Raw genomic sequence first — 26,113 nt, 5'->3', positions numbered from 1 at the left:
CCAAAAGAAAACATATATATAAATAAATCGCAAAGCAAGGAGCAAAAGTGGAAAACAGATGAAAAGATTGATACCTGGCCACCAACTGCCCGAAATTCAAACAGGCTGCTCTCTTTAGCTAGAAGAATTTTTTTTAGTTTGTGGTTACTCTACAGAAGCATGGGTTACATTATTAACAATAAATCAAGATTACAAAGAATGTTAGTTATGAAAGAAATACCTCATAGCCACATGAAAAGCATATCTTTAGCTCATCAAGAATGCCAGCAACAAATAATTTCTCTGTGTCAACAATATCCGTAAAGTTGCCTTTGAATGAGTTGGTCTCTGACGGGAGAGCAACTTCAGGAAAGCTCGAGACTGCAGCAGAACCCTGCAAGCAGGCTAATAATTGTAAGGATGCCAACAGAAGATAAATAATGCAATGAAGAATTGACAAAAAGAGCAAGGAGTACCGATGCACGGTATATAGCACCCTGCAAGCGGCTCTGCCATATCTTTCGTCCTTCCTCATTATCAAACAACAAAATTAAAGCACCAGTGTCCTCCACAATCTGTAAGAGAAGAAAGTTTATTAAGATAATAATTTATGCCAGGAGGATTGAAGCAGAATAACACTTATGAAGTGGATAATGAACTGTGCTACTTGACCATTCCTTGGGATTAACTTGGCCAGAATCGTGCAGTGCCAGGATGTTATGCACACCATTTGTAAGCTCAGTAGGGACCTGATGAACTTGTTTCCCACGTAAACTGCAACTCAACACAAACAGGTAAAAACAAGTGTGCAGGCACATAAAAGAAACAAAATGAACAGAAACCATTCATATAATCACACGACATCATGTCTACCAGACATAGATTTAACTATCATGTTGTTATTGAAAAATTGAAGGCATTAAACAATGCAAAATATCTGATGGTCTTGGTATCAGAAGCACAAATCACCAGGTAGAGAAACTTGATTATAAAAATACCTGTAAAAGTACCGAGGTACAAAAGATGACACAACAAGCTCAAGATTCTACCATTGCTGAAGCAATGGCTCATGATGAAAATACTAACAAGTATTTAAAGTTTCATATGTTGGAAATTCGAGTAATTTTGCGATGGTAAACACGATAAATTCAGGGGTAGTGTTCAGTGGAATCCCAGACAGCATCAACTAAACATGCATGTAGACACTAAAAACTCCAAACTTGACAATTACTTAGAATTAAGAACTATATAAGAAAGTTCATAACCTGAGCCATTGCTTGTATGTTGTAGACGTTGAATTTTCAAATACATAGAGAAATGGGCCCACCAGACGCAAGTATCTGCGTTGCCAAGCAGCTTCCCGGTTTCCAACACCCTAATAACAAATCAAGGAAAAAATTGAAAATGAACATAATCCTTAAATGATGGATCATTAGTGAGTACATTACAATGCAAACCTTCCATGTGAGAAGAGACGACCATCCTTCAAAGTCAGCCTGATCCCACAAGTGTTCAAGATCTGAAGTGCTATTCTCACTATCACTATCTTGAAAAATCTTTAAAATTTCCATCAAACGATGATAGCGTGCTGGAGAGAAATGAAATCCCAAGGAAGGAACCCGTATCGCCATTCTTGTGGAAGGATACAGAGGACTTTCCAAGTGGATCTGTGCCACAGAAGGAGCAGCGACCCATGTCATGTTGATAACATTTAATTTCCCTCCTTTAATTTTCAATTATTTTGTGTGGGGAGGAGAAGGTGGAGTATTGTTTTACCTGCTGAAGCTTCAAAGCAATCCCACACCTGTCAATCACTGGCAACAAGTTGATTCCATCAGATGTTTCATTCCAATGGTAATCACCATCCACTAGGAATGCAGATACATCACTAAGCACCAAATTGAAGTTTAGATATATATCCTGCTCTTCTGAAGAATAGGAATCCCATATTTCCTGAAGCAACAAGTGACATTAGTAGCACTCAAAACCAACTAGTTAAGACAACAAAATCGTACTTTCAAATAGCGGACACCACCTCTGTCCGAAGAACTAAATTTCCAAGGTCAAGCAAAAGCTTAGTCTCATGTACATCATCTGGTCGGAACTTGGTAGGGACAGTAATTTTAGGAGCAGCAATATCCATGTTCAGGGAAAACCTGATAGGGTTATGTAATTGACTAGTCAGAATCGAAGAAAGGATTGACAAAAGAAAGTATAACTAAGTCCTTTAGTGACTTTGGAATAGAAGCAAAGGAGTACAGGAAAGCAATGATGTAGAGTAATTTAAATATGAACCGAAACCAATGACGTCAGCATAATTTCATGTTATAGACAAAGTGACAACAATCCTTATTTTTACGTAAAATGAACAACATTTTTCAACTACCATTTTTGAGGTTGAAATGCTATTAAAATATTTACTCCCCTTATTATTGTAGTTACTGAGTACAAAACTATGGTTGCTGAATCAGTTTTTTTTCCATAACAACAATTACTGGTAGGAAGCTTGTAATGCACAGGTTGCTTCATGAAAGGCACTGAAATCTTATTGAACCCACAACTCCTAGAGAATTGTTTTTATATTATCTTTTTTATCCATGTCAATATATTTCTTTTGTTCTTGGTGTATGAAAATGGTGAAGAAATTATACTAACCTGGACTGATCTTTAAGCACCCGAGTCATTTGCTGTTGAGCGGTCCGTTTCACTTCATCTAATGTCATCTTACAAAGCAACACAGAATGATCAATCAATCATCTGATCCCATGAAACAGTATTTCTTCAAATCAAATTTACTTGTAGATACCTGTACAGCAGCAGCAGTTTCTAGTGCCAGGTTCTGGCTAATGGTAGGGCTACTCTTGAAGAAGCCAACGATTTGATCGATTGAATCTTTTAAATACTATCAGAACAGAAATTCAAATAATCAAAGAGTAGAATAAATGCATGCAGACAAAGGTATAACGAGAATAACTTACAGTTATATAACAAGGAGAAGCTTTAGCTGTCAAACTCCAATCCAGTTGCTCATCGAATGGTTTGTAGGAGAAGATACCAACAAAAGAGTCAACAGCATTTGCACTCTGATGTACAGAATATGGAATCGTTTGAGTGACTACCATAATTTACAGAATATGAATGTGTAAAAGGCAAACTGAAGAATCAAACAGAAACCTCAGCAAGCAGGCCATATGGAGATAACAGCCTGTAGGAACCAAGCTTCAGACCAAATATTTTTGCCTCCGGATACATCTTCAAGTTACAGAAGAAATCTTGACATGAGAGATCAGCTAGGCACTCCGAATCATCAATGGTAAGCTTTGATGCATTATGATTCATACGTATTTCAAAATCAAATTGCATCAGTTTCATATCCTGCTGATCAGGGATATACTCATTGTTTTCTTTGTATCCAATGATCTGATTTAATCTTTCCCAATCTTCATCAGTAAAACTCTTTAAATCTTCCTCGTCCTTTGAAGAGCCAGTCCTGTATGAAGAGCACTGATTAATTGCCACATATTTAACAGTTCAGAAAAAATAAGATTGTATGGCCCAGAAATCAACCATCCAAATGACCACCAGGATTGCTTTTTATTTTGTTGAGCATACTGATACGTCTCTGCTGACTGTTCTACAAACTTGTGAGCCAACATCCTACACAAAGTAAGAGATTAAAAGTAATTGAATTGAGGAATCTACAATCCTCAATGGGATAAATGATGTGGTATAAGCACGTATGTAGCATAATTTTTCATTGAGTGGAAATAATTATGAGAAGAGACAACAGTGCAGATGGTATACATGGTAAAATGCTCTGAAACATGCAGTTTACATGGAACAAGTGAGCATGTATTCATTATAGCATGCAATTTACAGGAGCATCAAAAGGCTCGGCGGCTGGGCCAATGTCAGTATAGCATGCATTCAATGTTCTTTCCCAGGCAGTGATAGGAAGGCTGGGGCAACAACAGTATAGCACTCATTTAACGGTCTTTACTGGGAAGAGGGTAGCTGAGCAACTAAGAGAATATAGGGAAGTGGGGAACAAACAGTGAGTAAGGTGAACTTCTTTTGTGGATCAAGCAAAGATCACCAAGTACAAAATTGTGAAGGCAAAACTTTCGGGCAACCACCCTAAATTCTATATCACACTCTTTTAGGAACCTCTGGCACAGATCATGCATCATTCTACCAGCTTTTTTCACTTAACATTTGCAGCCAGGAATCACAGGATAATCCTCATGGAGGATGTATTCAAGGACAAGCAAAAGCATGTTACCTCCATTGTAGAATAACCTCCATATCAAGTTCACGGTCCATCCTCTTAATCTCCTCATGGTCATCAACAACCAGTCGGCTCATGTCAGATTTCAAGAGGGATGCATATAAAGATACATATGCCTTCCGAAGTCGTGCATTTCTCAACAATTGCTCCCAAGATAGACTCCAACTGCACACATAAGATAGATATATCACCGCAAAAAAATCGACAACATCGCATTAACATAAAAGCAAATGAAATGATGAGAAATAAATGACAATAAAGTTAAAGAAAACAATGTCAAACAAAATATCAGTGATACTACTTGAACACCCATCCTAGCATAAAGTAATGATAAGAAACAAAGAATCAAATCAATTGCCAGGATTATCAGGTGCTTGAGTCACTTGTTCTTACATAAAAGTAGCTGACATATCACATATGGTGCAATACTACAAATATAAACTATCGGCCCCACCCAAACAAAGAAAAATACAAGCAAATAACCTGCTGCATGATTAAAACAAATTCTGTGATGTGCATTGGACTTACTGTGAAGTAAAGCAAAACACAATAACCACTCCTCTGGTATATAGGTAGCCCGAGCTACGCAGGAGGATAATGTAACTAGAAACTAAGGTAGTGTTTGGTTCATCCACTTTGCTGCGGGAACTGATTACGGTGCAGACGGATAACGCTGTTTCATGTTTGCTTCGAGTGCTCCGTAACACGATACCGTGGAATCGCTTCCCATGTATTTCAAAGGTGTTAACGCTCCATCGTGAGGTGAAATAGATCCCATCCTGCTTTCTTTTACCTGCGCTCCTCGCGATTGGCCAATCCCTCATCGCTCGCGCCTGGCACTAGCTAGCTGGTGGAGCGAGGACATGTGGTCTGCGGGAGTAGCGACAGGGCCTTTGTTCATTGCCTGTTTCCCTTTCCATTACCAGATGAGCACCAAACAATCACAGGAATTCATTACTGTTTTCAGGTCACAGCCGTGATCGATTCCATTACCGTTTGCGTTTACATTCTCCTAACCAAACAGCACCTAAGTGAACACTGATTCTGTCATATGCAGACCGTTAGGGCACATGTTTTGTGTGTGTGTGTTTGTGTGTGTGTGTGGGGGGGGGGGGGGGAAGCAGCACCATGGCCCTTTAGGGCTGGTGCACTGTTCATGCGCAGCTACTGTTCAAACAGTACCCACAGAACTAAAGCCTTACGATTTGGCTGTTGTTAGATATAAGATCAGATTGGTTTGTTTCCTTAATCCCAGAGATTATTGCCTTAAGGGTCAACTCACCCCATCTCCCATTCTAAGAACAACATCAGGCTATCCTCCCACTGGTGCTTCTTACCCCATTGATGAACCAAGGTTCATCACATATGGGGAATGGAAATAGATTCATGATACTAAAAAACTACGGAATCAATGTATGAATTGGAGGTCAGAGAAGAATATGCAGATTATACCTTGATTTCTTTATTTCCTGAGTCACCACCTTGTATGAATACTTCCACCATGCCCGTGGATCTGATTTTACTGGTAACGAAGGTCGGAGATGAGCATATCTCAGCCGTTGGTTAAAAGAAGAGAAATTGTCAGCCATCTTCAAGATGTCCCTGTAGCCATCCTGGTTTGAGGAAAAAGGTATTACCGTTCACAGTGCTTCGGATAAAACTGGAAGATAAAAGACAAGATTACAAACCTTTGATAATGAAAGAGTAACATCATCCAAATCAACAGCAGCATTTTGCAATGCCTGTCCTGTTTTCTTTGCCTCAGTAAGTTGTATTTTTGTATATTTTGCTTTGCCAGATACAGGTTGTAAAATGTAAGTGTGCTTTTTTGAAACAGATCCGGAACTGCCCTGCTCTGGGAACTCAAAAATCTGAAATACATTTTATAAAACAACAAATATTTTTCAGGTAACTGGATGCGAACAATGGAAGAACAGACAACCTCCCACTAAAACCTCACTATAGCACCATGCCTACCCATCAATCCTCCATGTGGCTGTGCTGGCAGATATTGCAAAAAAAAAAAATGGGGAGAGGGAGAGGACAACTGTCTCTATGCAGATTTATACTCTCAAGCCAGGGTCTTTATTTGCGAATGAACACAACTGGAAGGTACCTGACTCCATTCCGATGGCAGTAAATCTTCCCAGGGCTTATCCACAGTCCAAGGACTGCTATCGGAGTTGAAATACATCGCCAGACTCTCAAGTTCAACAGACTGCAGAAACATTTACTAGTAAGCTACCAAAGGCAAGTAAGATAAAGAACTTATGCGAGATGATTGAAAGGAAAAGAAAAGCCAAAGCTGAAAGAAAATGCAAGATAAATATGCCAGATGCTCCCAAATTCAAAAGGATGCATTAATTGAAGGGAACACAATTCATTCTAGGTGCAGAAACCTTTGTGCAAACAAGAATAACACCAAAATTAGAAAACTGGAAAGTGAATCATAGTTGTTGTTACTGTGGAAACTAATATTTTTCTATGCAAAAACTTAAAAAGCACCATTTTTTAGAGATGGAAGATAGATATGTCAAAGAAATGTCACAGGCATTTGCTCATGTACTCACTTTCCTTTTGAAAAAAGGATTACCCGTGGATAGCAAAAACGAAACTGAACTACCAGATGTTATCAGCAGACATGAAATAAAATCAGACTAATAATAGAAACAAAATGTAGAACTTAGGAACGATGTACCTTTTTTACTCGTTCCAAATCCCCACCAGTAGCAAAAGTCTCCTTTCCAAGGTCGTCCACAGTAACTGCCGAAAGCTTTGAAAGTACCACACCTGCTGCGAAAGGGTGGCCTGGATTGCTACAGGAAAGTCATGGTATTTTAATATATATCATGAAAGATAAATACACCAAACAGAATTGCATTACCTCTCTACATCTTCATATCTTATATGAATATTGCCGATAGATAACTTGATATTTCCAATTACAGTGCTAATGAAAGATCCAAGCCATGACGAATTCTTCAAAAGAGAAAATTGCAATGAGAAATAAACAAAGTATCTAAGATGGTCAGCTCCAAACCCCACAACAGCAGGTAAAAAATGTAGGGGAGCATGACTCTCCCAACCATTAGCAGTCCATGGTCATAGTACAATAGTACAGAACTAGGTATCGGCACATACTAGTTCAGATTTCAGTTGCTGCTGGCGCTCCAATAATTTTATCTCCATTTCCTGTGCAAATAACAAACAAATCAGTACTTGCATGGATCTGATAGATTGCAAAATCACTTAGCTACCATCAGAAGTTTATTACCCTAACTCTACTTCTTTTTGCTTCCTGGACAGCATCCTCGCTGCAACCTTCAACTTGTGTTGCTGGTTCTGCTAGTATAAAAATCCGATCAAGATAAACCAAAACTGGCTCTTGTCCAAGCCTGCTCCATGGAACCTAACAATCATTGACATGAACCTCCTTTATCCCGTTCCTCCTTATTACAAAGAATCATAAAATCACAAATACAGCAAACTAGTGCTGCATTTGTACTAAGCAAAGAAATTACTACAAACCTTGAGTTTCACTGAACCAAGGAAACCAGCTTTGACTCTAACAGGCAACTTCAAAGAATTGAGCGCTTCTGGCTTCAATTGCATGTTCGTGAGCTCTACATCGCCTGGAATAATGTTGCAGAAAAGATTTGTGTCATTAGGTAACAGAAGATACAGACGGTATCAATGATGAAAATATGGTCGATAGATGGGGCAAGAAAAATGTATGTCATCATGCATGAGCACAAACGAATGTGGGTATCTTCAAGCTCTAGCTAACACTTATTAAGTAATATGGACCACACATTGTATTTTGATATCATCATGAAGCCACTGCCAATTGCCCAATTGCATCAAATATCCAGAACTGTTCTGCAAGCGACCCAATTGCATCTATATTATTTGCTGACATCAAATATCCTGTCCATCTATCCAATGATGCAATATTACTCACATCCTGTGGTCACTAACACAAAAGGGCATCTGATACCTACTATCGTCCCATACACTTCTCATGACACAGTCTTCATTACAAGCTCAATAAATTCCTGTAATGTTCTCATCAAATGTTGAAGACAAATGACACCTTGATTTCCAAATGCAATGTTAACTAACATGTCAGCAAATAATATAGATGTCTGACCAAAATCAGGCTCACAAATACACCCATTATGCAATCACCTGCTATGAAAAATTCCTGCAACATATCTAAAAATATCGTTGCCAAGTGCCAACCATTGCTGTATTTATTTTTCTCAGGTATGGCTGGGAAGTTGTGTACCAGGCAGATAAATGTATGCCCCCAGCCCAAAAGGAAAAACATCACAGAGAATACAGATTTATCATGCAAGCAACCGTGACTACAAATGAAAATTCAACTCTCATTTTATCCTGTGGACACCTTATCATCAGTGCCTAACATGAGGTTGAAAAGCTCTTATAAGCAATCAGAACCAAGATTATGCTCCAATTCAGGCAATTTTTTCTGAGAATATGCAGGAGAGATGTGTATCTTTGTATGCTCCATTTTTCAAGCACAGTCCAGACAATCAGCATGTTCAGATGATCAGCTTATCACTGTGAAGGTACCTTTTAAAAAAAAATCAGCAAACCATGTTGTCCAAATATATTGTGTTCTTATATGCAGGCCACACGTGTCTGCTGGGGTATTACTTTTGAGGGAAATAATTGTTCCACACGACATGCATAATTCATCTTCCATGCCCTCCTCATTCCATTCCTAAAGCTCTTACAGTTGCAACCCTAAGCATAACTCTGCTGTAAAAAAAACAGTGCATTTCAGATGTGCGTGTGAAGTGGATTATGAGTTCAGCTCGCTGAAGGATTCTGAGCCCAAACATTAGCACAGGTCTGACCGTTGACTAAATGTTAGCATATTTAACAAGTTTAGTGAGTGTACAGATTCAGCCAGTCAGGAACATCAGTTACATATTCCACTTACAGTTATTTTGCGTGAACAATCTATACGTGAAGACGTACCACTTGCATCTCCAGTTTTATATTGGTCAGTTTCCAATATGATAGCATCTCAATAACAGCAATCCTCATATTCAGGGATCTAAATACTCCACTGCGCATCCCCTATCCCAGCAGAGTGCCTTCATAATTCTGTAATCTGAAGCTAGAAGTTTGAACAATTCACGCAAAGCTGTCACTAGCCCTTCCACTGACAAATTTCCAGGACTGTTCCACAAGACGCTGTGTTGCTCGAAGACATGCTTAGTGACTGGTAGACATCTCAACACTAAGATAGCTGGCACAAATACTTAGAAACAGCCAGCAGCTCCACCACGTAAGAGACCACAACAGTGCATCATCAAGTTAGTTTCATAACTCTGAGCACTGAAACTGGAACCTCTTTGGAACAAAAATAGCTTAAACAGCTCTGTGATCACAGAGGGAACCGAAGTGACACAAGGGAGAGTCGGAGATTCATCACATTCACGAAACCAACTTCAGCCTACCACATAAATACCCCTCAGATTGTTATCTGCTGCCCCCATCCATTGCAACCATGAGCCTTTCGAACAATCAAGCTCAACAAAAAGCTTCAGTCAGTGCCTAAACCCCCAGTCACTCCTGATCGCACTACGAACAGAATCAGCAATCGGGGTACCACAATGTAGCATGCGCATCAACCCACGCTCAGACTGAACTCCTCAACATCCAAAACCACACGAAACCACTGTTCCTCGTCAATTTGTCGGCACTAAAACTACTAATTAAGCACGCACGACGCCCAATTAAAAAAAACAAATCCTATCAATGCGCAACAAGCAGCAACGGGTGGACGAGAAGGGAAGTTAAAGTGGCGGCTCACCTCTCCAGACGCTGATCTTCAGCGCCTCCTTGTTGAGCCCCCGGACGTAGTTGCCGAGGTACTTCTGCAGCAGGAAGGCAACCTGGTCCTCCAACATCTCGGCCGCCGCCGGCGATAGGCGGCGCCCGCCGGCGCCGCCACCGCGAGACCCGAAGGAGCGGGGCGGAGGGAGACGCGCTCCGGCTGCCGGTCCCCTCGCTCGGCGCGTCGCGCGAGAGGGAGAAGAGCAAGGACTCGGCTAGCACGCAGCAGCCAGCCCACAAGGCAGAGAGGAGGCGGCGGTTTTTTTTGTCTCGAGCGACTCGAGTCGAGGAGAAAGAAAAAGAAAGGGGAAGGGATAGGCGGAGCCGCGGAGGAGATCGCCAGAACGATGCAGGTGGCGCGGCGAATGCCCGGAATGCCCTCGCGGATCCGGGGCATCTACGGATCCTGCCTGGGCCCACGATTACGAAAACCGCCGGGGTTACGCCCGGACGTGGCGTTCTTCCTTCTTCGTGCGACGTGGCGGTTAGGCATGGGGCTCGATCGTCCAGCACCACCGAGAGAAGGCACAGCTGGAACCGTCCAGGAATGAAGCGGACGCAATTCGGTTTGTTAATTGCGCATTAAATACTGCAGTTTGGTCGTCTTGGGAGTAAAATATTTGCCAGATCGCACGCAAGTTGCTTTTATCTAATCTGGATCGCATTTAGCATAGCAGGGGGACGTGAGTGTGACAGTCGACGTATCCATGGACAGGACGGCGCGGGGTGCTGGCGTTATTTGGTGGCAACTCGGTGGGCGTCGGCGATGGCGCCGGTCGAGGCACTCCGGCGTACGGCGCCGCAGGGGTGGACACGCACGCGAACAAGACGAGACGAGGGCCTCCGCTTTATCCCCGAGCACGCAAAGGTGGCGACGCGGGAGGGCGGCCACGCGCGCGCCGCCGTGGTCTGCGTGGGGCCCACAGATGGAGCGCCAGTTTCCTGCGTGAGCTGTGTGACTTTCTGACCTCCTGCCCTGGACCTCGGGCGCGGCGTGCCACGGTGCCACCTGCCCGCCCAGCCGACCGACACCTGCTAGCTGTTGTCGCGCACGGAAACACGCAGGCCTCATCTCGGGAGCCAGGCCGTCAGGATCTCGATGCGATACCCCCAACCCTAACCCCAAAATCTCTTTTTCGTGGGAAATTTGGGGCATGTTTTGATCTTCAGACTTCAGCAATAACAAGGGGATAGACATTTGGTAAGGGTAGAAAAGAAAATAAGAAACTCACTTTTGAATGCTACCTAGCCTGCAGCCGGGAGATCAAAATCGTGGGATTCACGTGTAGCAAGTTTGACCTCTCCTGGCTAGGCGAGGTGGATCCAAAGTTCCAAACGTCTTCTTGGTGGCTGATGACTTGCTTAATAGACCAAGTAATTAGCCTTGCAAAGTACTTAGTGGTACTAGCATATGGTTTCGCAAAGAAAAAAGAGTACTAGCATATGATGCACGGAGGAAAAGGCCTGTAGACACTTGTTTTCTCTATGGAATGGACATATGGTGGGTGCGTGCTTAGCCTGACCTGCAGGACCAAAGATTCTGATTACAGTAATACGATACAAAAGGATGGCAGCAGGGTTCAAGGTATGAGCTACACTTTCAGGCCCAGCAGCAGGTGCCTCCGGAACGATCGGCGGTCCCGTTTTCTTCGATGCTGGTTTGCCGCCACTTGGGAGTACTTTGTTCCTTTCTTCAGCCATACTCTACCAGTTACGATCAGAATATTCGTTAGGATCAAAGGGATGATCGTGATTTTCTTTTCAATGAATCGGAGGAAATTATCGAGTGAGGTAGGCAGTAATCGGAAGGCCTATCCGTGATTCCATTCTGAGAAGAAATACTCGATGGGCCGTTTTTGGCCTCAACGGGCATTTCTTGGCCCATTATTACATAAGGATCCGTGGAATGAGCCGCATGGCTACTTCATATTTGTAGAAGCCCATCACAACCTCTATCATACCTCAGGCCCATAACAACAACAAGAAGGGAGCAGCATCCGGCCTGTTTCACATGTTAATGCCTCTCCACTGTTATTTAAGTGAACTCTATACGCGGTAATGCACGCATGACACGTCATCTTCCAAATCATTCGAAGAAAAAAATAGGATTTGTCTTCGCCGAAAACCACATCCGCTTAGAGCTTAGCGCGCAATGCGCTGGACTAGTTGATCTAAAAGGCTGGAGCCGCTCCACTATAAGTATTTTTCCCCCCTCGCTCAAAATCGCACCCGATCTCCGCATTCATCATTCATGCACTTCTCGTGGCCAGGGGCAAGCAGCAAAGCATCATTCCCGTGCCTAAACCACCACGATCTTGCTCCACGAAAAGAAAATTATAAAAGGGCACGACACACGGATCGCCACCGGTCAAGTCCGCACCAACAGCCGCCCCCGGCAGTGCGTCGGCTGGGCTACTTCTTGGTTAAGAAATTCCACGGGCATTTTTTTTTCTTTTCCTACTTTATTAGGCTAGCCCATCACAGATCTCAAGGTCCATTGGATATGTCCTATCCAGAGGCGACGACGCAGAAGGGATTGGTTCCCTGCAACATCGGGCTGATCCTTGATCCACTCCAACGCCACGCTCTCGTAGCCTAGCTGAACAGGCATCTTGCCGTTTCTTCCTTCAACCACCGAGAGAAGAGCATCACTTGCGGGGCGCGCGCACCTCCCTACGTGCACGCATTTGATTCTCTGACATCGAAAAACAGATCGCATCCATCCAGGAGCCTCCAGCTTTTCTTTTTGCCGAGGACTGCAAGTTTGGTACCCGTAATTTTCAGCAGCTCCCATCGACCGTCGTCCTCGTCCCTTCGTCCGCGCTCGCACGGCTCCGTTGACACAGGGGATGCCTCCGGTTTCACGTCCCGTCGTCAGTTACCGCGTGCCGGTGGCTGTTCCTCCTCGTCGCCGGCGTGGTTACTGGTGCAGGCTTATGGCGTCAGTGCTTCTGTCACTGGTGTGTTTTCACTGTCAGTTTGCCGCTGGGAGGATGGAGGATCGAAGGGGCTACTGGTCGCGACGCCACGGCGTCAGCGTCGCTTACTTTCTCTTCTACTATCTCCTGATGCGAACCGGCCTCGGCTAGTGGAAAGTGGAGACACCAAGTGGCCGACGCTCGGTACGAAGCAGCTGTCCATGCCTTCGATCCCGACCTGGCAACCTTGAATTTTTCATTTCTCTCGATCGTTCGCCCGTGTGAATGAATCGCATCGTCCTACCATCATCACCAAGGTTTATTATGCCTTCGCCTAACTTGTCTGACCGATACGCCTTCTGAATCCCTGACAAATGTCTGGCTCACCGCCGGGGATCGGGCAAGCTGCTGCATTTTTTTCTTCTTTCTGACGGTTCAAACAAGCGCAATGCAGCGATTAATCCATGGATCGAAACAGCACCATAAATGGTGGTTGGCAACATAGCAAGTGGGAGAGGAATGGATGCTCGAGTTCTGGCACAGGGTGCATCGAAGGTAGGCATGATCCGTCTGTCTTGAGGCCCTTCTCTCCGCTGCCGAGTGCTGACACGGCCAAGCACAACAACCTTGCATAACATCTTGTTAGATGTCGTTTCCCTTCGGCACAAAAGAACAGTGGAAACCGAGCATGAGTCAGTTTCCCCCAACCGATTACCCAGGTTCAGACTCTTCAGAGTTCAGACAGGGAGTGTTGTAGTTGTAACCGACTGCCTCCACCCGCATCATCCTCCCGCTGATTGAGCACTGCACATCAACCCGGCCGATTCGGCCCGGGATTGCGTTCGCTTCAGGGTACGGGGTTCAGCAGTAAAGGCGGCGGGATCGATCTGGATCTGCGGCTGCCTCGCATCGCATGTGCACGAAAAGACTACACAGAGATGTGCAGCAGCGTCATCAGCGTGTGTCTTGCCAAGAAAGGCCGCTGCCGATACAGACGAGCTGCCATGCTTGTCGATCGCTGTGACTTCAAGGTAAAAGGAAAAGGATTGATTATTCGATTTTCTTATAATTGATTGTTCGAGTTGGGCTGGTGCCGGCAACACGAGCATAGCACCGGCTGGAAGCTCAGCGCGAGAGTGGCGTTGCTCTTGGCACGTACTGCACGGCTGAGCTTGAATCACTACTCTTGTGTGCCTTGTAGGTGAGAGTTTGTTGGGCAAGCGGTGGTACACGCTAATCTGTGAGAGTACATGACAAGGTCCCCGGACTTCGGGTGCCACGTACGCTAGGTGGCGTTGTCCTGTTGACACGTCGCTCAAAGCGCGCTGCCGCGCTCCCGGTGCAGATCTCATCAACTTCCATTCTAGTCGTCGTCCAGAAGCGACCGGGGGTTGGATATCATCATCCATCTAACCTCGAGATCCACATGGAAGGCGCCTGCGATGGCCCGCCTGTCAGCGTCCACGTGGTGGCCGCAGGACAGTGGGGCCCCGACGCCGCTGCCCGGCCCACCTGTCGATGGCAGCGACATCGCGACGATTCGAACCCCCTTCCCGCTTGCCGCGTACTAGTATCTTCCACGACCCCATCCCTCCGGCCATGGCGCACCGCTTCGCCGAGGCTTGCTTGCCTTGCGAGTGCGCCTGTCCGGCGATCGCGACCGCTGCTCACGGGAGCGCGCCTCTCAACCGTCCACCGCCGCATGCAATGATGCGACACCGCTGACTGGGGAAATGGGAATCCGGCCTGGCTTTGGTGCGCCTGCTTTGCGTGTCGTGTATTGCACACGCGCAGCAGCTAAGGGTCGCACGGTGCCGTACGCAAGCGAACGTGTTGCGGTGGTGCCGTGGTGGTTTCGGCACGCTCGTGAAGCGCGCAGCATACATGCACCGCGCCCGGCTTCACGCTCCTGTCGGAGTCACGGTCGTGCGCGGCGTACAACCGTATCGTTTCTATCGTGTAGAGCACTGCTGGTCCTGCCATGCATAACCGCGACGGAAGATAGACATGTCTCGCACGGGGCTCGTGCCGGCACGTCCAACGCCGCGCGACAGAGATACATCGATTCACGATACAGCCACCACCAGCACAACGCCGATGTTGTTTGGGTATTTGCCGTGCCACTTCCATGCATGCGTCTCGAGACAAAGGCACGAGGGAGAGAGCAGATCGATACTGTCAGTTACAGTATTTACCAGGGGTATAATTACTTCTTACCTCCTACGGCAATCACCACCTGATCACAAGGATAATAACAAAAGGAGCCCTGCTGCCGGCACCGCCGCTCGGTGGCGCCGCCGCAGCCCAACGGCGCGCGGGCGCGATCGGGCTCGCATCATTCCAAGCACGAGAGTCGCCGCTGAAGGCGAGTCACGCTCGAGCGATTGGGAGCCAGACGTTGACGCCGGCGTACCGCAGCGCCAGAGGAACAGCGAGTGCGGTGCAGCTATAGCTCTAGCCTTTTGCTCTCGTGCATCCCAGCCAGGCCACCGGCGCTTGAATGGGAGGGCAACCGCGACAGGTTTCTAGTCGCTCGTAGGCCCACCTGCAGCTCGCAAATCCTATCTCTTCGGATATTTCGGGTTGATGCTTCCGCCCCACCGGCCACGGCGGCTACGAGCCCCGGCAATGCGTTTCTCAAGCGCAAACCCGCCGTGCTGCCATGCGTGATGGCGCTGCTGTTTGGCGTATACTCCCTAGCCTTTTCCCTCTCTTTCTTTTTCCGTATGAATTTGCTAATCGGCCGGCACCACTCTGCCGTGTTGTTTGGGTGATCGGGAGGTGAAGAACACGTGCAGTCTCTCTCGGCGCCCATGCCAACAGTACACGGGTAGCAGCGAGGCAGTGACCGCACACCCATCGCCCAGGAACTGTAAACAGCACACACAGCAACCGGCCGGCGCTGCAAGTGCTGCGGCAGGCGAGAGAGGAGAAGAATGCGCGGGAACCAACGGCCGCCCACCCCGGGCGGTGGCCCCACCAGGCACCGGCCCCACTTACTACTAACTTCGGTATCAGCCCACCAGTGCGGGTGGGCCCGACGCGGCCCAACTCCCCACCAAAGCCCGAGATCCCGCCGTGATCGGTTCCGATCGTGCGCCGCGATGCGGACGCGCGGGGCGGGGGGCTTCCGTCGTGGGCGGTTGCGCCCCGAATTGAATTGGCGGAGGCTGTGCTGCAACCGCACGCCGCCGCGCCGCGCCGGCCGCGCACCCCGATCCGGCCACCTCTGCGGCTGACGTTGCGCGCCGAACAACCGACAGGGCCGCTGCTCCACGCGCCCGATCGGGATCGCGCGGCGACGACGCCGGCGGCCGCGCCCGCGTACGGACGGCGCGGCGAGGCTCGCGTCCCCGTCACGTGACCGGCCGCGTCTCCCGCCACTGCGCATCACGCGTGTCCGCGCCTCGCCTTTAACCGCATCGGCCCCGATGCAAGGCGTTGCTGGCTGCTGCAGTTTTAGCATCGCACTGTGTATCACGTAGGAACTGCAGCCTCTCAGACGTGTACTGGGAAAGTCATTAATCAGGCGGCAAAAAGTGAAAAATCGCATGCTGACAGCATCATTGCCTTCCAAAATGTACTGCCGGTCAATGATCGAGCAATGCCTTCCAGAAATCCACAAGAACAAAGGCAAAAGACAGCAGGATACTAGTGCTAGAACTAGATTGAACTAATACTCCTAATAGAGGGATTAATGAACAAATGGGAAAAAGAGAGAAGTAATAAACTCTACACAATTTTCCATCGTTTTCATCGGCCATTTCAAGTACGCATTTTGGCAGGAGTACCAATCGTTTTCTCCTTTTTCCTAATGGAGCTACGAGAAGAACACTTGGACCGTGCCGGTGACCGCGCCGCGGCACATGGGGCAGGCCGCCGCGACGGCGCCGGCGGCGAAGGGCGCGGTGGCGGGGACGGCGGGCTCGCAGTCGGCGCAGACGCAGAGGTGGCGGCACGGGAGCAGCACGACGGAGGCCGACGCCCGCCGGCATGTCCGGCACGGCCTGGCCGGCGGCGGCGGCGGCGGGGCGATCTCCACCACTCTGTCCGGGTCCACGAAGCACGACCCGACGTCGTCCGCCGCCGCGCCCGCGTTGTCCTCCTCTTCCTCGGCCTTGCCCCTCGCCTGAGCCGCGGCCGCCGCCTGCTGCAGCTGCGCGTGGAGCGCCGCGGCCGTGGACTGGTCCGCGAGCGCCTTCGCCTGCCACGCCGCCGCCTCCGCCCGCAGCCGCGCCACCCGGTCCTCCAGGTCGGCGCCACGCCGCACGGCCTCCGAGGCCTCCGCCTCCTTCTCCCTAATCCGCTGAGACGCCGCCGCCTCGGCCGCGACGAGCAGCGAGCGGTACTGCCGCCGCCGAGCGTCAGCCAGAGCGCGCCGGAGCCTCTCCGCCTGCAAGCGACATGGAGCCCGTCAGCAACAGAGGCCGGCGTATGTCGGTGGCGGTAGCAAGGCAATCAATCAAGCGGCCCGGCCCTTACATGTTCTTGGATCAGCCGGTCCATCTCGTTCCTGTGCTGATCGCGCTGCGCGGCGAGCTCGTCGGAGAGGAGACACGACGGCGAGGCCGAGGACGTGGACGACACGTGCTCGGAGCCCTCGTCGAAGTCGAGCCTGAGCCCCATCGCCGGCCGCTTGTGCAGTTGCGCCAGGCTTATCACCTTGGGCCCCTGCGCCTGCGGTTGCGGTTGCAACGAGAAGAGGTGCGGCGACATGGAAGGCGCCGCCTCCGCCTCGCGCTGCCGCTTCCTCCCGGCGCCGCAATCTGCGTGCCCACGGCAACGGAACAAATCAGTCCTATCTAGTATCAATCTCGCCATCCGAAAGCAGCGCATATATGCACAGGAACACGAAATCCTGCAAAAGCAGAGCAAAGCCGGCGCTTTGCTCAGATTACCTCCATGCGAGAAGTCCAGGAAGAGCGGCGGAGCCTGCTGCGGCGCCATCGCCTCCTTCTGCCCCTGCTGCAGCTCCATCGCCGCCGCCATCCGGCTGCTCTCCGGCGCGCCGCCGCCTCTGCTGAGAACCCAGACGGCCAAATCACCCATCCGATCCAACCGACCGGCGATCACCGTGTAAGAAACGACTTAGATGGACAGCAGCGACGGGTACCTGGCGAGGAACGGGGACTCGCGGTGGTGGTGGCGGTGGTGATAATGCGCCTGCACCGCCATTGCTGGAGCCGGGCCAACGAAACCAATCAACGAGGCAACGGACGGGTGGAAGCACGCGCGCGCTAGGCGTGTGGGAGTCGGGTGGGAGGGAGGGAGGAGAGAGTCGCGGGCAACGCGAACGAACTGGTCCACCGCCTCCTCGTCTTATGAGGGCGCCATGGGGGGAGCGTGGCTGCCTGCTCTGTGTCTCCTCTCCCTGCGTCAAGTCTCACCTGCTTCGCGCATGCAGGGAGGACACGGGTGGCAGGCGGGAGGCGTGGCTGGCTGGCTGGCTCGGTTGATGAGGAGAGGGTGGGGTGGCGCTTGCGCCTTTTCATCTTCCTTTTAAACATTCTTTTTACATTTAAGGAGATGCTTAGCGTTAGCGCTGGCCTAATGTGAAAACTGACAAGCAATTTGAAACGATTGATTTCTTTCCAACCAATGTGAAGAAGAATTTAGAGCTGTTCTACATTTAAAACGGTACGAAAAAACTGCTCTGCTCGTCCCTGAGAAAACTGAACCTGCAGTATTCAGCGCCTGTAGTATTCAACATCAGCCTTTCGCTGTAGACTTGTTCTGACATTGGCATACGGCACTTGATCCATATTTCGTCAGACGACTTCCTTCTTGCGATGGTGTTTGTTCCGTAGCGCCAAGCACCAATTATTAGCGAGAAATGGGGGGCGAAAATGCTTTGCAAAAGACGGTGGGCATGGTTGGTGCTGCTGGTGACACATTTGATCATGTCACAGGACTGTTGGAGCGACACCCTTCTGTAAGCAAATCATGTTTGTTTTATCATATGGAGGGCTACGGGTGGGTGAAATATCCGAGGCCCCATATGGAATCCTCCCGAGGAAAAAGGATTTGAAAACAACCTGTCCACTTTTATCATACTCCCAAAACCCACAAAAGTGATTGGGAAAAAGAGGACACATTGATTGCTCGCTAAGCACTGGTGGTGCCGTCCTGCAGCTCCGAAATCCTTTCTCCTCCGGTCGACGTCACGCCGATGCACCCCGCCTCTCATCCATCGACAATCTTCAGCGCAACTAGTTTCGGTTGTGAAATCAAAACTGAATTGATGAGTGATTGCTCCAGACTGTGGTGCTCTGCCAATTCAGAGTCTTCACATTCTTGTCGATGGTGGGGAGGGTTTTCTTCGTTCGTGTCAGCCAGCGTCTACGGTTGTGCCGTGCCATCCAAACCGCCACGCGCATTTTCGGCGTGATCAGAACGGCTGGCTCGTGTCACGCACCGCAAGACAAGGAATTAATCTTCTCGGAAATAGAGGCGTGGGGGGGAGGCAAAACGCCAAAATCGGCTAATCCGGAAGGCGATGAACGCGACGGCGGGGCTGCTCAATTAAAACTGTCGCTGAAAGGATGCGTCTCCCTGACCTGGCCCCGCCTGCAGTTTCTCTGCTCGCGTTAGGTGGCAGCCCTCAGAAACTGGATAAAAGGGGGTGAAAACAATAGCAACTTGCGTTTGGTGGTGCTCCTTTGCATTCACACCGTCGGTTTCTTACGTTACTCTTAACGTTTATTACTGCAGTCTTGACCTGCCTTGGGAGGATGAATGGAGCCTTGGGGTGTTCAATTCAGAGTTTCGGTCTTTCACTTCAGACGTTGGGGTGTGCGGTTCATCAGTTCCATCCAATTCATACGCCGATCGAGTTTCGGACAGAGCACCTAGCCGGAGTCCTCTTCAAGCTCCAATTCATACGTCCTCGCTGGCCGAAATACACGATGAGATGCTCTGAACGCACGGCAAGATCAGCTAGCAGGAGTCCGCTTTCCCATCGTCAAGATCAAGATCAACTGCGCCCAGCAGGCAGCAGGACCGTGGTGATCTCATCAACAATTCAAGTCTTCAGCTGCACAGGAGCCACTACTACCTGTTTATTCGCGATTCCTTTGTTCTCTCTCGATGATGCCAGAGCTGCGCTGCGGCATTTTTCTATTGCGGCGGCATCGGTTCCGATTGAAAAATTCGAGACGGGAGCACGCCACGGCACGGCAGGGCAGAGGGAGGTGGACTCTTCCGTAGAGTAGCCATTCGTTTTCCGCTCGGTAGCTTTCTTCGGGGGGAGGCAGTGTGGCTACTGCTAGGCGCGTAGCGCTACGTTACCAAGGCGCGCCATTATTCATCCCGGAATCATCACCAGGACAGGAAGCGAGCGCCGGTGGGCGGACAGAGACGTGCGCTCGTCGGATGGGGGCGCGGCGTGGGCGTGGCACCCGGGCCGGGAGGGAAGAGTTCGGAGGCGTCGGGGCCGGGGTTGACCGCAATCGCAGATTCGCGGGGGAGAAAACAAAAAAAACACAGCGCGTCACGGAAGTTGACAAGAGCTTTTCTTGGCAACCGCGACGACGGCCGCTTTGCGTCGCGAAAGCAGCCGCGTTGGGTTCCCGCGGCGAGCGACGCGAAAGGCCGCCCGCGGCCGCCTCGCCTCAGAGCCACAGCCACCTTTGCTCCTGCGGTGGCCTCGCGCGGCGCAAAGGGTCAGTCAAGCGGGTCGGGGCAGAGCTGCCCGGCGAAGCACGACTCGGACGCAGCGCAGCCGGTGATGAAGCGGCATTTCGTGCATGCCGGGGCGGGGCGCTCCGCTTTACAACGACGAGGCCAACTACACGACGCCTTCTCCTTTCCTTTAAATGTGTCTCGAGCTCTGGAACGGCGAAATTACGGGGAGCGGGCTACTGCTACCCTACCCAGGCAGCGGCTGCGGCTTCTGCTGCTGGTAACTTCGCCTTCACTTTCGCCGATCCGGTCAACAGGATACCGTTGGAGCTGGAGCTGCTACAGTTCATCCCCCCCCCCCCCCCCCGGCCCGGGCGCCCGGCCGGTGCACGGTCTCCCCGCGACATGTTCGGTCGGTCGTCGGACCGGACCGGTGGTTGATGACCTGTGGGGGGTCGGGGCGGCTCTCGCGGGCTCGCCTCTCTGCCAGCACTAGCGAGAGCGAGGAGTGGACGAGAGAGCTCCTCCACCGGTACTTCTTCGAAAATCGACTTTTAGATATTTGCCACTTCTCTTCACGCAAATTTAATTATTTGCTAAAATTGCTGACATGGCATGTCAGATCAGCTTGCCAGGGTGGAGGGGGCATACGAAATGATCCCGTGCCCCTGCCTTATCCCGCGCTCTCTCTCCTTCTATCCTTATGACCAGTGGGACCCACATCGTCTTCCACCTACGTCTTCTTCTTCCTCCAGCCACTAAGTTGCACCCGTCGGCTGCCATCTCTGTCACCAAGTTGCGCTGGATACGTGAGCTGCGTTGACGCTCGGTCCGTGCGCGAGGCCTTCGAGGGCGTGCTCTCCGCCGCCCATGGCGGTCATCGTGTGTGTCACTAGCGCTGGCGGCTTCATCGGGTCGTGGATCGTCAAACTCCTCCTCCTTGTACGCACCTCCCGCTGCGCAGGTGCGTGAGCAGAGCCACTCGACCGCGCGCTGCTAGCCACCACTACAAGCAGCAGGTCCATGGCCGGTGTCCCTGCTAGCTAAGATCACCTACAGGTCTCGCCGACGCGGGGATCATGGTCACCGAGCGTGGCCATCTGGATCTCGAGGCCCTTGCCGTAGCAGGCGGTGGCGGTCTATGACGGCTTCTAGTGGTTCTCGTTGGCCGCGGGCTGCATCATCCTTGGCCTCAGCGGTCGCCGGTGGCGTGATGGCGGTACGTTCGAGGATGAGGATCGCGTCAGCGTGCCGGCCCAGGATGCAGTGGACGGCGACGGCGACATGGAGGCTCATGGCAAGCTCAAGCTCGGCGCCCTCCCCACGACGCTCGAGCACCCGGGCGGCGCGCTCGGCAAACTTGAGTGTGTGCACAGCACCGCCGCTCTCCTTGCTCGCCGCGCGGGTGGACACGAGCGTGGCGAGGGCGGAGGCGAAGGCGGAGACGACGGTGACGAGGAGGTGGTCACGGAGCGGGTGGTCCGGAGGGAATGAGAGGAAGGAGGTGAGGAGGTCCGGTAGGTGAGTGGAAGGAAGTAGAAGATGGAGGTGGAAGAAGATGATTGGATCCCACCAGTCATAGAGATAGAAAAGAGAAGGAACAACTTATACTGTGATAAGGCAAGGGGTATTGGGATCTTTTCACGTGCCCCCTCCACGCTGGACAGCTGACCTGGCATGCCACATCGGCGTTTTTGGTAAATAATTAGTTTTGCGCTAAGATGAGTGAGAAATATGATAGAAGCTAAAATAAAAGTGGCTTTCGGAAAAATGCTATCCGTAAGTAAAGATGCAGGTTATATTTATTTTGGATCATTCGGTCGACTCAAAAATTTGATAAAATAAAATAGGATGGTATTGTACGTAATTAATTTAGAAGAAGAAATAAATTAAAATAACATGTTATCATAATTATAATTATTTAGGTCACAATAAAATAGGATGGCATTATGCATAATTAATTTAGAAGAAGAAATAAATTAAAATAATATATTATGATAATTATAATTATTTAATTAACCTATAAAATATACTAGTTCGGAATTCGGGGGGCGAAGCTGCGAGATTCCTCCGCAACTCTTTCACAACGAGCAGTATATACATCGACGCGATCCCTGCTCCGGACAACGCGGGCCTCGAAGGTTACAGCGTCGACGCAAAAGAATTTACTGGTGAAAGGGCCCGGTGCGCTTTCTCCAAAGTGAAACAGTCGAAATGTCCTGAACGCACGGCCGTCGGCCGGGCCGGCAATCTTTTTCCCTTTACTTTTCTTTATCTGCCTAGTGCTGTGCAGTCCCTCCAAACTGACGCCGCCGCCTACTGCGACGACCATCTCCCCCGACACTCGACACTGAAACTGTATAATTAAACTAGCACTAATTCAAACACTCGCGTCGATTCATGAAGAGCTACCTAGCTGGCTAACCCGGCTGCTGGCGCTCTAAAACGCTAGTGCTTTGTGCGTCGGAAGATGCAGAACCGAAAACCAAAACGAGTTGACCGCTGCTCAACTTTGCCACCACGGCACCATCCTTTCCGTCAGCAGTGGAAAGAGGGAATGGACCGAAGCGAAGCGACAGGGCAAGACCACCGACTCACCGAAGCGTCGTGCAGTGCACCGTCCCCCTCTTTTTTCTTCCCAAGCTAGGGTGGTGCGGAGTAGCGGCACTGTAGCAGCTAGCCGGCCACGATTTTCCTTTTATATTGCGGTGTCAGTGTGTGACGCGAGAGGGCAAGCCAGCCAGCCTGCAGCCTCATGCATGCACACGCTGGTAAGATCCTGTCTGACGGGCAGCGATGTCGTTAGCTTTTGCTAATTTGGTGAAGAGAGATACTAGCAAAATTTTTCCGCTAGCCAGTAATGTGCCACCAGCTGTTAGAGGCTGTTCGTTTCCTACCTCTAAACTTTAGACCCATCGTATCAAAGAGAATCTTGCTATTTAGAAGTATTAAATAAAATCTGTTTACAAAACTTTTTGCACAGCTGGGTGCTAATTTGCGAGATAAATTTAATGAGCCTAATTAATCCATAATTTGCCACAGTGATGCTACAGTAATCATCCGCTAATCATGGACTAATATACCTTATTAGATTCGTCTCGCGAATTAGCACTGGGGTTCTGCAATTAGTTTTGTAGTTAGACTTTATTTAATACTTCTAAATAATAAGATTCTTTTTGATGTGACCCCTCTAAATTTTTCCACACGCAGAATGACCCACCGTGAAAATCAAGGAGCAGATGCATTTATTTTTTTATTTATTATTTCTAACATCCATAACTGACGATGTTGTCACCAGTGCTGGAGCAGGCTACGCAGTATGCATAGCACACTAGCACAGGCACGGAGGCCCCGACTGGCCGGGCTCCTCTCCGTGGTCCGTGCATGAACCAGTGACAACCCCATGCAGGCCGTCTAGCCGGGTGGACGTTTCCGGCCGCATGGCATGAATGCCTACTCCTTTCCAGAAATGACACCTGAGTTTCGCTATCGATTTTCTAAGAAAAGATTTCTCCGCTTTATTTCATCAAAACAAAGCATAGTTTAGGCAGTGCCGGGCCGCCAAAATCAAGGCCCTGTGCCAAACTCTAAAATGAGACCTACTACATCTTAAAAAAATAGAACTGTTATGATTGTACAAATGCACAATAGTTCTAGTTCATACGAAGGAATTAGTAGATAATAGATAAGTACAATAGAGATAGTAAATTACTTCTCTAGCATGACTGGAGTGTTTTTCCAGTAAGCAGCAGGCGCTAGGCTGAACTGAAACCAAGACTGAAAGTCTGAAATTATCGATCAGATCAAGTCGCTGGTCAGATTCCAGAAGCATCAAATAATAAAATTTGTCTAGCATATCACCTTGCGTCCCTCGGTCCAAGTCATCTGTAGACTGCTAGATTAGCAGCAATACGATCGGTTGATCATCCACGGCGACTGGCGTTGGGCAGTTATCGTCATGCACCAGCAAGGCAGTCAGCTACCAGCCTACCACTGCGGCGACCGGCAAGGCGGCCACGACAACAAGGAACACTAGTGATTTGGAAACGGCATCACAGCGAGACCGCTCGGGACAGCAAACAACGATGTCTCGTAATCAAATTAAGAGACGGAGTCGAAGAGACGCGCGTGGATAGGCATTCAACACGCAGAAAGAATAGTGGGCACATGAAATTGTGCTAGAAGTTGGCCCCCCTGGAAATTGGGGGCCCTGTTCCGTCGCACGGCAGGCACGTCCCTATGTCCGGCCCTGAGTTAAGGTAATATAGGGTTCAGGTTCAGCGTATTCGAAGTGCGCCCGCTAAATCATAGAAGAAGCATGTGCCAAAAGACGACTGCCACCTATTATTACATCATAATGGCTAGTCATAAGCGCTTGGTTGATGAAAACTTAACGGCACAGAGGCTTCAGTGGCCTCCGAAGGCATAGCCACGCTGGAGGTTACTCTCCTAGGAAATGCTCCCAAATCTGACACGTTCTCCTCAGGGAAGATGATGTCGGGCTCTCTTGCTGTGGAGTTGTCAATTGCAGCGGAGCCTCCATTTTGCTTGCAAGCTTTGTCTGTATTTGATCCAGCTTCACTGCATCCACCTTTGTGTAGAGAGATTGTCAGTTTTTCAAAGTGTTTAGCAGTCGTCTTATTAGACTCTTTTCTCCCATCCACACTTTCCCATGAAAATACATTTCATTACGAAATTTCTACGAGGACCACATTAAAGCGGCCGAGCAACCATTCATAATCTTATATTTTGTGTCACTAACCCACCATCAGGCCACATACTCATAATCCACACCCAGATTATGAGTGGAAACGCTGAAAACTAGTGGCAAAATAAAACTGGATGCAGATGTGCACTCTAAAAAGTGCTCATGCCACGGAGACAGTCCTAGGATGTCGCTCATACAACCATTGATCCCCCGTGACATTAAATCCAGCATGTATCAGCATAGATTATACTGGTACATTGGTACGGCGTGCGTAGGAGTAAAAGCTCATGAAGGCGAGATCTCCGTGCTGCTGTACCTGTACCCTCATTCGGCACAGGATGTGCGTGGATCGATCGCCCTACGTGCGTAGTACGCGCAGCCCGAAATTAGTGCCCGCCGGCCTGCGCGGTAACGCTGCCCGTGAGGTTTCAGTTTCACCGTCCGGGTCGGCACGGCGGAAGGTTGGCGCGCCCATTTGCTCAATGCATGCATACACATCGGTCGGGCTGCCACCAGCCCACCACGCACGGCTGCCACTGTGCGCTCCGATCTGGTCCGGATCTCGAGTGGCGATTCGCAATCGCGTGGACCGGCTCGTCCGTGGCAGTGAGCCGTCAGTTCCTCGGAGAGACGGGCGAGCGCTCGGTTGGGTCGCGGCGGGTGCGTACGGGCCCCTCGTTCGTTCTCCTCTGGAGCGGGCAACGCGATTGATGGCCTGGGGAGGAATCG

The 26,113-nt window shown here is 49.5% G+C and overlaps 2 protein-coding genes across 5 annotated transcripts in view; both read right to left on the bottom strand.

Annotated features, from left to right (window-relative positions):
* The window catches only part of LOC112874336, a 32,654-nt gene extending 22,224 nt beyond the window's left edge, over positions 1–10,430 (bottom strand). The window contains exons 1-23 of one of the 3 annotated variants that reach the window (XR_003224944.1): positions 10,116–10,430; positions 7,796–7,899; positions 7,542–7,676; positions 7,409–7,459; positions 7,152–7,246; positions 6,966–7,083; positions 6,384–6,485; positions 5,956–6,138; positions 5,720–5,880; positions 4,262–4,432; positions 3,547–3,636; positions 3,154–3,469; positions 2,958–3,062; positions 2,786–2,881; positions 2,635–2,702; positions 2,015–2,135; positions 1,756–1,932; positions 1,437–1,646; positions 1,245–1,354; positions 657–753; positions 456–554; positions 221–373; positions 75–149 (exon numbers count right to left, since the gene is read on the bottom strand). Coding sequence is in view for 2 of the 3 variants with exons in the window: in XM_025937611.1 (XP_025793396.1) it covers positions 75–149; positions 221–373; positions 456–554; positions 657–753; positions 1,245–1,354; positions 1,437–1,646; positions 1,756–1,932; positions 2,015–2,135; positions 2,635–2,702; positions 2,786–2,881; positions 2,958–3,062; positions 3,154–3,469; positions 3,547–3,636; positions 4,262–4,432; positions 5,720–5,880; positions 5,956–6,138; positions 6,384–6,485; positions 6,966–7,083; positions 7,152–7,246; positions 7,409–7,459; positions 7,542–7,676; positions 7,796–7,899; positions 10,116–10,212 (2,934 nt within the window). In the remaining variant the exon portion in view is untranslated. Of the gene's footprint in view, positions 1–74; positions 150–220; positions 374–455; positions 555–656; positions 754–1,244; positions 1,355–1,436; positions 1,647–1,755; positions 1,933–2,014; positions 2,136–2,634; positions 2,703–2,785; positions 2,882–2,957; positions 3,063–3,153; positions 3,470–3,546; positions 3,637–4,261; positions 4,433–5,719; positions 5,881–5,955; positions 6,139–6,383; positions 6,486–6,965; positions 7,084–7,151; positions 7,247–7,408; positions 7,460–7,541; positions 7,677–7,795; positions 7,900–10,115 lie in introns of those variants that run through there. The other 2 variants (XM_025937611.1, XM_025937612.1) reach the window with 2 other exon arrangements.
* A 6,131-nt stretch (positions 10,431–16,561) lies between these two features.
* On the bottom strand, positions 16,562–18,515 carry LOC112875846 (BOI-related E3 ubiquitin-protein ligase 1-like). 2 transcript variants are annotated; one of them, XM_025939843.1, is made up of 4 exons: positions 18,170–18,515; positions 17,955–18,076; positions 17,539–17,822; positions 16,562–17,449 (listed from the first exon to the last, which is right to left on the bottom strand). In XM_025939843.1, exons 1-4 carry the CDS (start codon positions 18,229–18,231, stop codon positions 16,877–16,879), a joined length of 1,041 nt encoding a protein of 346 aa, XP_025795628.1. In that variant the 5' UTR covers positions 18,232–18,515; the 3' UTR covers positions 16,562–16,876. The 2 variants fall into 2 exon arrangements, with proteins under 2 accessions (XP_025795628.1, XP_025795629.1); XM_025939844.1 differs by having other exon boundaries at positions 17,955–18,073.
* Between the last annotated feature and the right edge of the window lie 7,598 nt (positions 18,516–26,113).

The sequence above is a fragment of the Panicum hallii genome, chromosome 9 (genome assembly GCF_002211085.1).
Source record: "Panicum hallii strain FIL2 chromosome 9, PHallii_v3.1, whole genome shotgun sequence".
NCBI lineage: Eukaryota > Viridiplantae > Streptophyta > Magnoliopsida > Poales > Poaceae > Panicum > Panicum hallii.
The sequence above is the reverse complement of the archived record's forward strand: the minus strand, read 5'-3'. Positions and strand labels throughout refer to the sequence as shown.